This window comes from Symphalangus syndactylus, chromosome X, assembly GCF_028878055.3.
Source record: "Symphalangus syndactylus isolate Jambi chromosome X, NHGRI_mSymSyn1-v2.1_pri, whole genome shotgun sequence".
NCBI classification, from domain to species: domain Eukaryota; kingdom Metazoa; phylum Chordata; class Mammalia; order Primates; family Hylobatidae; genus Symphalangus; species Symphalangus syndactylus.
Genome location: NC_072447.2, coordinates 81648582 through 81664926, shown reverse-complemented (window position 1 = coordinate 81664926; position 16345 = coordinate 81648582). Strand labels below are relative to the sequence as shown.

The 16345-nt window shown below is 37.0% G+C and overlaps 1 protein-coding gene across 1 annotated transcript; it reads right to left on the bottom strand.

Moving 5' to 3' along the window:
- Window positions 1–3088: 3088 nt before the first annotated feature.
- Window positions 3089–4697, bottom strand: LOC129475340 (putative BMP-2-inducible kinase-like protein). Its single transcript, XM_055267438.2, has one exon. It carries the CDS (start codon window positions 4695–4697, stop codon window positions 3462–3464), a length of 1236 nt encoding a protein of 411 aa, XP_055123413.1. The 3' UTR covers window positions 3089–3461.
- Between the last annotated feature and the right edge of the window lie 11648 nt (window positions 4698–16345).

Genomic DNA, 16345 nt, shown 5'->3' with positions numbered 1-16345 from the left:
GACATAAATGTACGCGTGAATATCCTAAGGAATCTACTACAAACTATTGGAAATAATTAACAATTTCAACACAGTGGCAGGAGACCAGATCAATATACAAAATCAATTGTATTTCTCTACAGCAGCAATGAGCAAAACAAAAATGAAATGAAAAGAATGATTTAATTTGCAATATCATGAAAAATAACAAAATCCTTAGGAATAAATGTAACAAAACAAGTGCAAAACCTATACTCTGAAAACAACATTGTTAAAACATTAAAGAAGTCTTAAATAAATAGAATGACATTCCATAAAGACTTTATATAGTTAAAATGGCAATACCCCTTAAACTCATCTGCAGATTCAATCCTTATCAAACCCAGCAGACATTTTGTTTGTTTGTTTTGTTTGTTTTTATCTTTTTTTTTAATTATACTTTAAGTTCTGGGATACATGTGCAGAATATGCAGGTTTGTTACATAGGTATACATGTGCCATGGTGGTTTGCTGCACCCATCAACCCGTCATCTACATTAGGTATTTCTCCTAATGCTATCCCTCCCCTTGCCCCCCAACTTCTGACAGGCCCCAGTGTGTAATGTTCCCTCCCTGTGTCCATGTGTTCTCATTGAGAGTTATAACTACATCCTAAAGAAGCACAGGGGACACCCAAATAATATTAGGGAAAGAAACCCATATATATATGGTCTTTGCTATATATATATACATATATATTTATATTTGCTTAGTGGTATACATATAACCTTTCTTGCATTCTTAAACCAGAATTGGAACATCCCATAATAGAGCCAAACTTTTATTGAGTGCTGTATGCCAGGTACTGTGTTAAGCACTTTCACATACCTTGGGAGCTTTATTCTCATAATTATCATAATGCAATGACCTGAGCATCAGCTGTGTGGAGTGACCTGCACCTTGACCATGATTCTGGGGGATGATGGATGAAAAATGCAAAGTATAAATATATACTTTTTAGGAAAATGCCTCTACTTCAACACAAAGGAATCTCTCCATTTCTATCCCTTTGACCCCCAATGGAATCCTGTATCTTTTCTCTGAGCTACAATCTTGAAAGAAGATAGTTACTGTGCTGTGTTATAACATAAGAATGTAAATATTTTAAGCTGTCCGAGTTGTTTCCTCAGAATTTATCCAACATTATAAGCCAAAGGGTCTACATCAGTGTCTGAATCATTTAAAATTATTCAGTGTATTGAGAAGCGAGTAAAACGCTAGGTATTTCATGTTTACATCTGAAGGAGACCACATTAGTTCATCCCCTACCCCTTTTCTAAATGATGAAACTCATGAGATCTAGCAAAGACCAAGGACTAAAATAAGAAGCATATTGTGCACACCTCAACAGATTTTCATTTAAAAAGTTATTCTGTTTGATACAAACCTACTGTAGTTCATGAATTTACTATGTGTAATCATCAAGTCTTCACTTTTAAAAGAAAGTATCCCTTGAATCTATTTTGTAAAGTTTTTAAACATCTACTTGAGCATTTGCATTAGCAGTATTAATCAACCTGAGAATCAGAAAAAAAAAGTTGCAAATATATTTGCCTTTGGCATGAGGACAAGTAATTGGTGCAGTCCAGCTCTAAAAGTACAACTCTAAGTAATAATGTAATGCTTGGTCTGCCTCTGCTACATTGTGATTCACATATTGCTTCCCTATCCACAAATTTGTATTTGATTTAGCATATAAAAGAGGGAAAAAAGCAATAAAAAGACAAATATGTGGTTTATTTACATATACTTTGCTTCTTTCCAAGTTCAGAACTGTGAAAATAGGCAAATATCTTATCCCATTGAGGCACTATAATTAAGAGATGCCTAACAAAATTACTCATAAAATATACTTTAATTGGGTTCAAAGAGAGTTAATTTAAAATATAAAAATCAAAGAGAGTACCAGTTGATGAGTTTCCACTCCTTTCTGTAAATAGCATTAACTGTTCTAGAAACTTCCAAATGTTAATCTGATAGTGCAAGACAGTTAATTATAACTTAAAATATTTATAGACACAGGAAGCACAGGTACTATATTCACATTAATTCACATATGTAATCTCTATCATTAAATAATTTCTATAAAATCTCAAGTTTCTAATTAGCATTTGTGGTGTTAAAAAAAGGCAATTGGTAGCTGGGTTCTTTTCAGTGAAGACACGATCAACTAGCAGAGTTAAGATGCTAGTCCACCTTACATGCATTTTAGAATCTAATGTATTAGTGCAGAGGTACTTGCAACAGGATGCATGAATCCTGCCTATAAGGCTTTGTGGGTGTCACCGTTCTGTGCACTTTATTAAAACTACTCCACCCCCCAAACCTAATAAAAATAATTGTTGCTTATGACTTGGGGAATATTTGGTGAAGTTGCTAATAAAGTACATTATTAAATGCAACATGATTTCACACTGTAAATGTCCTGAAAATTCAGTTTCTCCTACGTATTTTCTTCCTAAAATAAAATTTTTATATAACCCTTGTCCTCACTCCCAATTTTTTCCAATAATCTGCTTTATTAGGGCCATGTTAATAAAAGTTTGGGGCAAGAAGCCATTCATAAACAATATAAAGTGTTTCTAAAGTAGTGAATTTTTTCTTCTATATCATTTTTTCTGCTTATCATTTCTTTTCGAATGTCAGATATTTCTCTTTATATTTTTGTTCTAGGCTTCTATGTGATAGTCCATTTTTAAAATTTATGTTTTAATTGACAAAAATTATATATGTTTATCATGTATAACATTGTTTTGAAATATGTAAATTGTGGAATAGCTAAATTGAGCTAATTAACGTACACATTATTTCATATACTTATCATTAGATATTCCATATTAATGGCACTTGTTTTTAAAATGAAACAGTTTTAGGCACAATAGTCAGTTACTTCTGGTTCTGCTTTGTGGAGAAAGGTGTATGGAGTGAAATCTCTGCACTCTCCAGATAATAACTTTCTAATGCTTTAAGAGAACTAGATTGTTTTTAACTGCATGGAAATTAGAAGAGACCTTAAAAAAATTCACAAACGTAACTAGTGTATGTACAAATAACCCTAATTTTAGGGATATGCACACAAAAATGACATTCTGATATTAAAAATAACAGTGTTACTGTCCCTCCTGAGTGGTTACACACCTGGAAGGGTGCCATGTGCTTTCACTGGAAGTACCACACTTGCATTTCTGTGTCGTGATGTCAGTAGCAGAAACCCTTAGTTAGAGCTGGCAATTTAGCTCCCTTTTCTCCTGCTTGGAAGAGGCATCAAGTTACTACCCTGTAGAGATACTTCATTTTTCTATCTGGTTTATTTAAAAATCACCTGTTCTGATTGATCTTTAAGAAGGAATGATATAAACAGCCATTAAATTTTTTTTCAAATTCATAAAACTATTCATACTTTTTTGAAACAGGAGTTAATGCCAATAATCCATCAGAAGTATCTACTGTTTAGAAGGAAATGGGGCAGCACCAAATGGGTCTAATTCGACTGGTTGGGACTGTTGGGACTGCTGTGGAGTGATGCTTTGCATCACAAGTTCTGTAAAGGGCATGGCACCAAAATCATCCATTTTCAATACATCTGCACTATGGAATGACCCATGTAGTGAATTTTGTCTTGGCTGCTCAGGCAGGACAGTATTGTGATCAGCACGGATGTCACTCAGGCCCTGATGTAGAGGGTGCCATGACAGGTCTGGAGGATGGAAGGGCTTGGCACCGAAGGGGTCCAACAGGCTCTCCTCGAGTTGTAAGACATTCCCCCTATCTTTCCCATCAGTCACTGCAGCATCAATGTTCTCCTTCGAGTCTGAGATGGTTAAAAATTCATTGCTGGTTTGAGAGACTCGGCGACCCACTTTTTTGTGCCTGTGAGCCCTCTCTGGAGTGCGGTAGGTAGGCTTCAAAGTCTTCTTTTTGCTAGTTGGCGTACCATGATGCCGCTTCCCATTACTACTGGACATATCCTGTTTTGTGCGCCTTTGGCGAGAGGACAGTTTCTGTAAGCTGCGCTGTTTGACTTTTTGCTGCTGGCTCCCCATTATTTCCTCAAAGGGCACAAGCCCAAAAAGGTCCTCGTTACTTTCACTTTTACTTGTTGATGTGAGGAAGGGCTGAAATGGAGTGGAGCCAAATATATCTATGCTTTTGGGATGTGTCTCAGGCCCCATCACATGGCATTCTTGTACATTCACCTTCTTGCTAAAAGGCGCCTTTGTGAATACATCAAATTCCTCCTGCTGGAGTCCTGCAGTAGGAAACCTGTGTTGAGGGAGGTTCTTTTCATTCTTTTCTTGCTGGGACTGTTGAGCACACACTGCAAAGAAGGGGACGGCGCCAAATATATCGAACTCCTGTTTAGGAGTCTCCACTCCAACATCAGAGGATAATTGGGCTGAGGTGAGGAGTATTGTATTAATATCTTGGGTTGGTCCACTGCCAGATTTGTCTCTGTAGACAGGGCTCATATCACTGTACTTTGCTTTAGCCTGCTCATAATCAGAATCAGAGCTACATTTCTCCTCTTCTTCCTCATCTTCAGAATCCATGAGGAGAGGCCTGTGACCCAGATTTTCTGGTTTGGTATCATTATCATTAAAATCTCCTTGTTCTCCCTGAAGAACTTCTTCATCCTCTTGCTCTTCCTCTTCACTGCTCTTAGGAGAAGGGGCAATCATACCAGATAGGAAAGCCAGGAAGCCAATTGGGTATCTGAGTATCAATATTAACACAGACACTGTGACTAAAAGTCCTTGACTTGTTTGAGTATTCTTCTTTCTTCAGTGCACAATTACTCAAGTAAATGGATATAGGACCCTTTGGAGAAGGACTGAAAAAATCATTACTATGTATACTTGCCATGATGTTACAAATCTCTCCTCCTGGGGACCCAGTCCCGTTTCAGTTTACAGTGGCTCTGAACCTTGGTTCAGGTCGAGAAACTGGACCAAGAAACTATGTCTTTTTATTGAGGCCACTGCCCTCAGCCTCCTGATCATCCATTCAGGTTTTCTTTGTTTGTTTGTTTTTTTGAGATTGAGTGTTGCTCTGTTGCCCAGGCTGGAGTGTAGTGGTGTGATCCGGGCTCACTGCAACCTCTCTTTCTCAGGTGCAAGTGATTCGCCTGCCTCAGCCTCCCTAGTAGCTGGGACTACAGGCGTCCGCCACCACACCAGCTAATTTTGTATTTTTAGTAGAGATAGGGTTTCACTATCTTGGTCAGGCTGATCTTGAACTCCTGACTTCAGGTGATCCGCCTTCCTTGGCCTCCCACCATCCAGGTTTTATTTTTAAACTCTTTATTACTAAAATAATGTTATAGTCCAGAGAAATTTTAAAAAGGAGATAAAAATTTTCATTTCGCCTCACCCTTTTTTCCCTAATGTTAATAACTTACATAACCATAGTATAATTATAAAAAATTGGAAATTAACATGGTACAATATGTTAAATTAAACTACACACTTTATTTACATTTCACCAGTTATACAACTAATGTATTTTTCTGTCCCAAGGTGCAACTCAGGATCTCAAATTGCCTTTAGTTGTCACTTCTCTCTGTTCTCTTTTAATCTGTGACAGGCCTTCAATCTTTCCTTGTCTTTCATGACCTTGAAAGTTTTGGAGAGTGTGTGTCAGTTATTGTATTATTTTCTATTGCTGCGTAAAACTACCAAAAATTTAGAGGCTGAAAACAACACAAATTTATTACCTCACAGCTTTCATGGCTCAAAAGTCCAGGTATGCATTAGCTGAGTTCTCTGCTCCAGGTACCAGTGGGCTGAAATCAAAATGTCACCTGAGGCTGTGATCTTATCTGAGGCTTGGGATCCCCTTCCAAATTCTCTGGTTGTTGGCAGAATATAGTTCTAACAGTTTGAGGACTGCTGTCTTCCATTTTTTTTTTTTTTTTTTTTTTTTTTTTTTTTTTTTTTTTTTTTTTTTGCTATTGTCAAGAGTTTGCTCTGTTTTTAGATGCTTCCCTCAGGTCCTAGTCATGTGTACCTCTCACAATGTAGCAGCTTACTTCTTGGAAGCCAGCAGATAAATCTCTAGTCTGCTATGGGAGATTATTATATAATGTAACATTATTATAATAGTTACTATTTCATCACCTTTGCCATAAAATGTAACCTAATCAAGACATTGATTATCTCATCATATTTAAAGGTTACAACCACACTAAAAAGAAGGGTTAACACTGGAGAAAGGGAAAATTGGGAGCCATCTTTGAATTCCACTTACTAATTTTATTGTTGAGTGTTCCTCAGTTTGGATTGGTTGAATCTTATGATTAGATTAAAGTTATGCATTTTTGATGATAATACTACAGAGGACATGTATCTTCTCAATGCATCATATCAGAAAATATATGAGGTTGATGTGTCCTATTGCTGGTGATGTTAATTTGTTTTTTTAAGTTTTATTTTATTTTTAATTGACAAATAGTAATTATATATATTTGTGGGGTACAAGGTGATGTTTCAATACTTGTATACATTGTGAAATGATCAAATCAGGTAATTAGTGTATCTATAATCTTAAATATTTATCATTTCTTTGTATGAGAACATTTAAAATCCTCTCTTTTAGATATTTTGAAATATACACTACAATGTTAATTATAGTCACCTTGCCGTGCAATATAACACAATTTTTCTCCTAATTGTGCCTTTGTACCCATTGACCAATGTCTCCTCTTTCCCCATTCACCTCTTTCTTCCCCAGCCTCTGGCAAACACCACTCTATTCTCTACTTCTATGAGTTTGACTTTTTAGATTCCTTATATAAGTGAGATCATACAGTATTTGTCTCTCTGTGCCTTGCTTATTTCACATAATGTCCTCTAGATTCATCCATGTTGTTGCAAATGACAGAATTTCCTGTTTTTAAAGAGCTGAATGGTATTCCATTGTGCATATATATCACTTTTAAAAATTAATTCATCTATTGGTAGACACTTAGGTTGTTTCCATATCTTGGGTATTGTGAAGAATGCTGCATTGAACATGGTAGTGCAGATAGCTCTTCAGCATGCTGATTTCATTACTTTTGTTGTTTTTAAGTTTTTAAGTTTTTATTTTAAGTTCTGGGATACACATTCAGGATATGCAGGTTTGTTACATAGGTAAATGTGTCCCATGGTGATTTACTGCACCTATCAACCCATCACCTAGGTATTAAGGCCAGCATGCATTAGCTATTTTTCCCTCCCCTGACCCCCACAAACAGGTCCCAGTGTGTGTTTTTCCCTACCCTGTGTCTATGTATTCTCATTGTTCAGCTCCCACTTATAAGTGAGAATATGCAGTATTTGGTTTTCTGTTCCTGCATTAGTTTGCTGAGAATAATGGCTTCCAGCTCCATCCATGTCCCTGCAAATGACATGATCTTGTTCCTTTTTATGGCTGCATAGTATTCCATGGTGTATTTGTACTACATTTTCTTTATCCAGTCTATCGTTGATGGGTGTTTGGGTTGATTCCATGTATTTGCTATTGTAAATAGTGCTGCAATGATCATATACATGTATGTATCTTTATAATATAATTATTTATATTCCTTTGGGTATATACCCAGTAATGGGATTGCTGAGTCAAATAGTATTTCTGGTTCTGGTCTTTGAGGAATCACCACACTGTCTACCACAATGGCTGAACTAATTTAGATTTCCACCAACAGTGTAAAAGTGTTCCTGTTTCTCCGCAGCCTCACCAGCATGTTTTTTCTTGAGTTTTTAATAATCGCCATTCTGACTGATGTGAGATGGTATCTTATTGTGGTTTTTTTTTTTAAGACTTAATTATTGAACTAGAAATTTAAAACACATTTTTAAACTACTTAGAAAACAAGACTGCCACACATCAAAATGGATGGGATTTGAACATATTTGAACTTAAGAGATAGTTCAAAATCCTTCAATGCATTCCTTTGTATACAAACAAAAAATAAGCATCAGTCTCAAAGAGTTAGGGGAAAAAATCTAGAGAAAACAAAATAAGTCTAAAACAAGACATTAACATATTTTAAAACAAAATCACAATTGATAAACAAATCAAAACTCTAGTTTTCTGAACGGAAAACAGATATCCTTAACAAGTCTAGTCAAGTAATGTTGAGCACCCGATTCTGTCGCTGCTCGGGGTGCCCCTATATAACCTGCATGGACCTAGGGGGACTGAACAAAGTGGGGCAAATGTGGGAATAAAAGACATGAGACAAAAGAGTATATTTGGAAGGAGGGGTCAGGGGGTGCTTTGCCTCTAATGGACAAGGGCCCTAAGCTTTACACAGCCCTCTGTATTTATTAGGCAAAAGAGATAGTGAGAAGGCGGGTGGAAGAAAGGGTCAGCTGCTCAGTCCCGAGTAGGCTTGCAAGACTGCATTCCTCGATGAACAGGCTCTAGATGTCACAGTAGATAACTTTGGCGCCAGGGAGTGATTGCCTCCAGCAAACCTTCTGTCAGCAGGAGCAGTCGTGAGTTTGCTCACATCCTGCATTCATGATAAACAGTTTGCTGTTTGATCGTATAGCCTCCAGTGGAATGCTGAGTTGGTCATGTCCCACAGGCCTTCGGCTCCCTACATATCCCCCTTTCTGTTTATGAATTAATTGGAAGAATGTAAGGCCAGGCTGGGCAGCTCTCATTCTCTGATTGGCAGTCCATCTGATTTTACAGACTATAAAAAGAAGAGACAAAACATTATTCCAAGAACTACATATAAGATGTTAATGTGGTGCTTTAGATAGGTCCAAGGGTTGGGGCTCTCCAGGCCTTGCTGGAATTCGGTCCAGTCTCCTAAAGAAGGCTGAAACTCTTGAGTTTGCGTATTGAAATCAAGAATTTTGTTTTGTAATTCACCAATATCAAAGGTGATGTTGGATGTGAAAGCTCCCTGCAAATGGACTTTCACAAGGTCCCACGGATACTCACTTTTCTAAGTTGGTTACACAAATATGAATGTGATTAAAATGAGAATGCAATTACTGCTGCAATTGCAAAGTTTGTACTTGTCCCCCTAACCATAGAACCATGGATTTCAACATTGGCACTTCAGTTTGTAACTCAGTGTTAATTTTATTCTGAAGTAGCCATGCTTGGTTAGCTGTACATGTCCAGTTTTCCATGTACTGAGCTGTTTGAACAGAACTATGCAAAGCTACAGAAGATATCACAATAGAAGTTATTAGTGTGACCAAGGAAACAATAGCAAAAATTATCATGCCTAAGGCTCTATGGACACAATAAGTAAGCTGAGTTAGAAGAAGTTTCATAAAATGCAAAGCAGGTGTGGCAGCTCAAGGCTCAGACAGATAACAGGAATCCATAGCCCAGGGATGCTACCTAAAATCATCAAAGTAGAGATATTATGTATTTGCAATGTGCTATGATTAATGCAGTGATATAACTGACAAGATTTACAGGTCAATTGGGTATTGTTTTACTGGAGCTGGTCCTTCTTAGCTGCTAAGAAGACATAAGAATTAAAAACACAAACTGTAAATTAAGTGGTGATATTCTTTACAAGTGTAATATTAGAACTGTGTCATGACTCCAGTCGGCCTTCTCTCCATCTTTGCACTCAGGCTCAGCTGACTCATGGCTCATACCAGAGGGACCGGGCCTATAGTTGGCCACCCTGGGTTCCTCCAGTTTCCCATTCCATGGTTGCACGCACCGTGAGGGCACCCACACGGCTTGTTCATCTCCTGTAAAAACACATCAGTAAATCCACTGGACCTTTCCATTGTCCTTCTTCCAGGGATTTCCATAACACTTTCTAATAAACTTTCCTCTTTTCCTCTAACACTTGCCAATGTCTTTCTGCTGGAGTCTTACCATCCATACCAGGAGTCAAAAAAATTTAAAGTAAATAAGGCTAAATGTAGTTTTGATTGAGGTGGTAGTTGGCCTCCTTTAACCCCCTTTTTGTCTTTTCAACATGCGTTTTAATGTTCGATGTGCCTGTTCTATAATGCCTTGTCCTCTAGGATTATAAAGAATTCCTGTTTTATGGGTTATAGCCCAAAGCGCAAGAAATTTTGAAAAGCATGACCAGTATAAGCAGGTCCATTGTCAGTTTTTAATTATTTAGGTATCCCCATATGAGCAAATGATGACAGACTGTTGCTGTACATGACCAGCTATCTCACCTGTTTGACATGTAGCATGCAGCATCTGAGAATAAGTGAAACAAGCAGTTCTGGGTCTAATGTACTTTTAACTGTAGCCTATGCGACTGGCTACATTCACAACATAAGCTGAATCATAGACAGTGTTGATAGGATCTGAAGCTGTGAGCTGTAAAACCTGAATGACTGCAATTAGCTCTGAGCATTGAGCTGAAATCCCAGAGATCATTATTGTTTTTGGACCTTGGGACAACAAATACCGGTGAATTCCAGGAGCTAACTGACTTTCTATATTTCCTGCATTCAGTTGCTCTTTTACCAACAGATGAAGTTGATCTAGCCTCTCCTGTGTTGGGGGCCATTGATCCACCCATACAGGTTTGTCATTAAGCCATTCTAATGGTAAGGCAGTGGGCGGAGAAGAAATATCAATGACCTCCATCAGAAATCCTGACCTCCTAGTGCTTTTCTATCTGTTTTTCCAGTTACTGATATTGGGTTAGGATTTCACTGTAGAAACCTCTCCAAACCTTTTCCACTGTGATATCACATGTTCTTCAACATTTTAAATCCTGGATTATCAAAGTTTTCATTTGTAAGTCTCATATCCCATGCTTTAAGTCTCGACCCCATTAATTGATGGTTATATTTGCAACATAAGGCTGGAAAGTCCAGAGCGAGCTTAAGGTTGTAAAAGATCTTTGATAAATAAACAGAGTAACCTTAGCTCTCTGAGTGCTAGTAAACTCAGATTGAGTGATTGAATTATGTGGTCTCTACTAGACTGCCACTTTTCCATATTTACCAGACCCATCAGTAAACAGTGTTAAAACATTAGGTATGGGGGAGTGCAATACCGCTTGGAATTGCCTTTTACTTAAAGGAATCCTGATGATATCAGGGTCATAACTTAGCAATTGACTGCATTAATTATTAAGATGGCAAGCTGAAATAAGTAACAAGAAGTTTAAAAAGAAAATCTGAAAGCTTCTCTAGAAGCAGAGACTGAAATAATATACTTTAACCATGTGCTTAAAGCCACAGACAGAATAGCTTAAATCTTGTAATTGAGTTTTCAGGCTGACCAAGTTTATGGACTTTAATCTGGCAAACAGTCTTGAAAACAGTGACTCACTAGCTGGGGAACTCAATTTAGGACTCTTTTAGCAAGTACAAATCAAAGACTATCTGTAATCAGTGGGTTAAGACAGTCATTCATGCATGAGTTTTCAGTACACTTACATACAACTTTTCTTCACTTTCTGAGAAGGACAAAACATTTTTACCTTCAAATTTAACAAATATCATTTAATTAGGTTTAAAGTTCTCTTTTAAAGGGTAATGTGTGGTTTTACATGCCTAGCTTTTAATTACTCTTTAACTAATTCATGGGCCCTCTGTAATCTCTCTCCCTTCAGAGGTTACTGTTTTAATTAAATTGAATTTGGAAAGCTACGTCAGGGGTAGGAGAGAGATAACAACAGTGGCCATTATTAGAAAAGAGGTTTTTCAATTTCTTACATTTTACTAAAATCTTAGCAGAGAATCATAGCCTGGGATGTAACACATGAAGTTTTGCTATGGGCTGCCCTCAGAGCCAGAGGGCAGCGGTTGCAGGCCTTGGGCGGTGGCCGCGTTGTACTTGCTTAGGCTTTGCCTGTGTCTGCTCCGCTCACTCCCTCCTTTGCCGGTGGGGTGGGGGATGCTGCCGGCCTGGGTGGACCTTGTCGGCTTGGTAGCTGCAAACTTTTCTGCCGCTGAGCCTTTTTTTCTGCCCACCGCCTGCTTGGCCAAGCGGTTTCGACTTCTAATGTCTTTTTCTTATCTTTTTATAAACATACACCTGATTGCCTTGCTGTTTTGCGTTACTGAGCACGTTAAGAGCTCTCCTTCTAATGCTGCCTGTTTAAGACAGGGACTGATAGCTGTAGCGTATCCTCTGTAATGTCTGCGTGTCCAGCAACACGGTTCTGTTTAGCCTGGTCTGCACACATTTCTTGCCAATTTAAATTCCATGTCATATATGCACTAGTGGACAAGCAAGTTTGCGCCAAGTGTTTCACATCAAAGGGTAAAAGATGCATAGCACCAAACACAAATTCTAACAATCCTAAGGTGAATGGGCTCTTTACACCATTATTTGCCACACTTGCTTTTAATTCCTTCAACAACTTTAAACTCTAGTGGAGTGTGTTCATGAATAAGCTGCTGTGGATTATTTGGATCAGGCCTTATGGAAATAGGAAAAGCGCAAGGTCCTAAGGGCTCTCCAGCTATGGCAGCAGAGCGTAAAATTCTTTGTATTAGGGTCTCTATTTCTGCCACCGAAGGAGGTGGTACAGATGTTTCTGCAACTAGAGGAGGCGGTATAGGCCAATTTTATCCTCCCTCTTCTGTTTTTTATTTTCTATTGGAGCTGTGGGTGGATGATACTATTTTTAGTTTTTTGATGTACCTTCATACTATTTCCTAAAATGACTGTACTAATTTACAGTATCACCATTGGTGTGCTAGTGTTCCCTTTTCTCCACATCCTCACTGACATTTATCTTTCATCTTTTTGATAATAGTCTAACAGGTGTGAGGTGATATCTTGTGGTTTTGATTTGTACTTTTCTGATGATTAGAAATGTTGAGCATTTTAAAATATATCTGATGTCCATTTTTATGTCTTCTTTTGAGAAATGTTTATTCGAGTCCTTTACCCATTTTCTAAAAGGGTTATTTGTTTTCTTGTTACTGAGTAGTTTGAGTTCCTTGTAGGTTTTGGATATTACTTTCTTATTGAATGTATAATTTGCAGATATTCTCTCCAGTCCCTGGATTTTTCCCTCACTCAATTGTTTCCTTTGCAGTACAGAAGCTTTTTAGCTTGATGCAATCTTGTTTGTCTAATTTTGCTTTTGTTACTTGTGCTTTTGGAGTCATATCCAAGAAATCTCTGCTCATGTCAATGTCATGGAAATTTTCTCCTATGTTTTCTTCTAGTAGTTATATAGTTTCAGGTTTTATGTTTAAGTCTTTAATCCATTTTGAGTTGATTCTTGTATAAGTAGTGAGATAATGGCTCATTTTCATTCTTTTTTATGTGGATATCTAGTTTTTTCAGTGGCATTTATTGAAGCAACTGTCCTTTATCCATTGCATGTTCTTGGTACTTTTGTTCAAAACCAATTGACCATAGATGCATAGGTTTATTTCTGGGATGTCTATCTTATTCCACTGTTTTGTTTTTTTTTTTTGACAGAGTCTCGCTCTGTCACCCAGGCTGGAGTGCAATGGTGCAATCTTGGCTCACTGCAACCTCCGCCTCCTGGGTTCAAGTGATTCTTCTGCCTCAGCCTCCCAAGTAGCTGGGACTACAGGCACGTGCCACCATGCCTGGCTATTTTTTTTTTTTTTTTTTTTTTTGGTATTTTTAGTAAAGGCGGAGTTTCACCATGTTAGCCAGGATGGTCTCCATCTCCTGACTTCGTGATTCACCCACCTCGGCCTCTCAAAGTGCTGGGATTGCAGGCATGAGCCACCGTGTCCGGCCTGATGTGTCTGTTTTTATGCCAGTAGCATGTTGTTTTAATTACTATAGATTTATAATATATTTTGAAATCTGGTAGTGTGATGCCTCTAGGTAGCTTTGTTATTTTTGGTCAATAGCGCTTTGGCTATTTTGTTTTTTTTATGGTGCTATACAAATTATAGGATTGTTTTTTCTGTTTATGTTAAGACTGATATTATATATATCTATATATTTTTTGAGACAGAGTCTCACTCTGTCACCCAGGCTGGAGTCCAGTGGCATGATCTCAGTTCACTGCAACCTCCGCTTCATGGGTTCAAGCAATTCCCCTGCCTCAGCCTCCCAAGTAGCTTGGATTACAGGCTCCCGCTACCATGCCTGGCTAATTTTTACATTTTTAGTAGAGACGGGGTTTCTCCATGTTGGCCAGGCTGTTCTCAGACTCTTGACCTTAAGTGATCCGCCCACCTCGGCTGCCCAAAGTGCTGGGATTACAGATGTGAGCCACCATACCCGGTTAAGATATTAGAATTTTAATAGAGATTTCATTGAATCTGTACATCACCTTGAGTAGTATGGATATTTTAACAATATTAATTTTTATAATTCATGAATACGAGATATCTTTCCATTTGTTTGCATCCTCTTTAATTTTTTCCCATCAAAGTTTTATAGTTTTCAGTATATAGATATTTCACTTCCTTGGTTAAATTTACTCCTAAGTATTTTTTGATACTATTATAAATGGGATTGTTTTCTTAATTTCTTTTTAAGTTCATTGTTAGTGTATAGAAATGCTACTAATTTTTGTAACTTGATTTTGTATCCTGCAATTCTACTGAATTCATTTATCAATTCTAGCAGTTTTGGCAAAATCTTCAGGATTTTCTATATATAAATTAATGTCATCAGCAAACAGACACAATTTTACATTATCATTTTCTATTTGGGTGCCTTTTATTTATTCTGTCTAATTGTTCTGGCTAGGGCTTCTATTACTATGTTGAAAAGAAGTGGTGAGAGTGGGCATCTGTGTCTTTTCCTTCTCTTAAAGGAAAAGCCTTTAACTTTTCACCATTGAGTATGATGTTAGGTGTGGGCTGGTCATATATGGCTTTCCTTTATGTGTTGAGGAACAGTCTTTCTATACCTAATTTGTTGAGAGCTTTTATCATGAAAGAATGTTGAACTTTGTCAAATTCTTTTTCTGCATTTATGGAGATGATCATATGGTTTTTGTCCTTTATTCTGTTAATATGGTGAATCACATTTACTGATTTGAATATGTTGAACCAACCTTGCATGCCTGAGATAAATCTCACTTGATCACGGTGAATTATCCTTTTAATGTACTGTTGAATATGGTTTGCTAGTATTTGTTGAGGAATTTGGCATTTATGTTTATCAGTGATATTGCATTGTAGAGTTTTTCTTTTTTGTGGTGTCCGTCTGGCTTTGGTGTCAAGGTGATGCTAGCCTCATAGAATGAGTGTGGAAGTATTTTCTCCTATTCAACTTTTTGGAAGAGTTTGAGAAGGATTAGTATTGGTTCTTATTTAAATGTTTGGTGGAATTCAGTCATGAAGCCATCTGGTCCTGACCTTTTTCTTGACAGGAGACTTTATTACTGATTCAATCTCACTACTCATTATTGATCTGTTCAGATAATCAATTTCTTCTTAGTTCAGTCTTGGTAGGTTTTATGTTTCTAGAAATTTATCCATTTTTTCTAGGTTTTCCTCTTTGTTGATGTGTAATTATGTATAGTTTTCTCTGATTATCCTTCGTATTTTTGTGTTATGAGTTTTAATGTCCCTTCTTTCATTCATGATTTTATTTATTTGAGTCTTCTTTCTTTTTGTTAGTCTAGCTAAAGTTTGTCAATTTCACTTAGCTCTACCAAATACTAACTTTTAGTTTCATTGATCTTTTACATTTTTAAAATTGATACATAATATTGTACAAATGTATAGTGTATATATGATATTTTGATACATGCATACAATATATAATGATCAAATCAGGGTAATTCAGATAATTATTGCCTGAAACATTTAACATTTTTTGTGTTGGAAACATTCCAAATCTTCTAGTCTAGCTGTTTTGAAATATACAACACATTCTTGAAACTATAGTCACATTATCTTAAGGGAAATAATCCAGGCACAGAAAGACAAATATCACATGATCACATTCATATGTGGGAGCTAAAAAATGTGATCTCATGGAGATAGTGAGTAAATTAATGGTTACCAGAAGCTGGGAAGAATGGGAGTGGGGAAGGAGGGAATAAAGAGAGTTTGGTTAATGCGTGCAAAAATACTGTTTCATTGATCTTTTCTATTGTTTTTCTAGACTCTAATCCATTTATTTCTGCTCTGATTTTTGTTTTGTCATTTCTTCTTCTAACATTGGGCTTAGTTCTTCTTTTTCTAATTCCTTGAGGTGTAGCATTAGGTTATTTAGTTGAGATCCTTTTTTTTTTTTTGATTTAGTATGTATTGCTATAAAATTTCCTCTTAGAACTGCTTTTGCTGCATCTGTTAAGTTTTGGTATGTTGCATCTCCATTTTTGTTAGTCTCAAGATATTTTAAAATTTCTTCTTTGCTCTAATATTAATATTTTCTCAGGAGCATATTGTTTAATTTTCACATATTTGTTAATTTTCCATGG

Coding starts and splice junctions, on each gene's coding strand:
- LOC129475340 (XM_055267438.2), bottom strand. CDS start 4,697: ATGATTGCCCCTTCTCCTAAGAGCAGTGAAGAGGAAGAGCAAGAGGAT.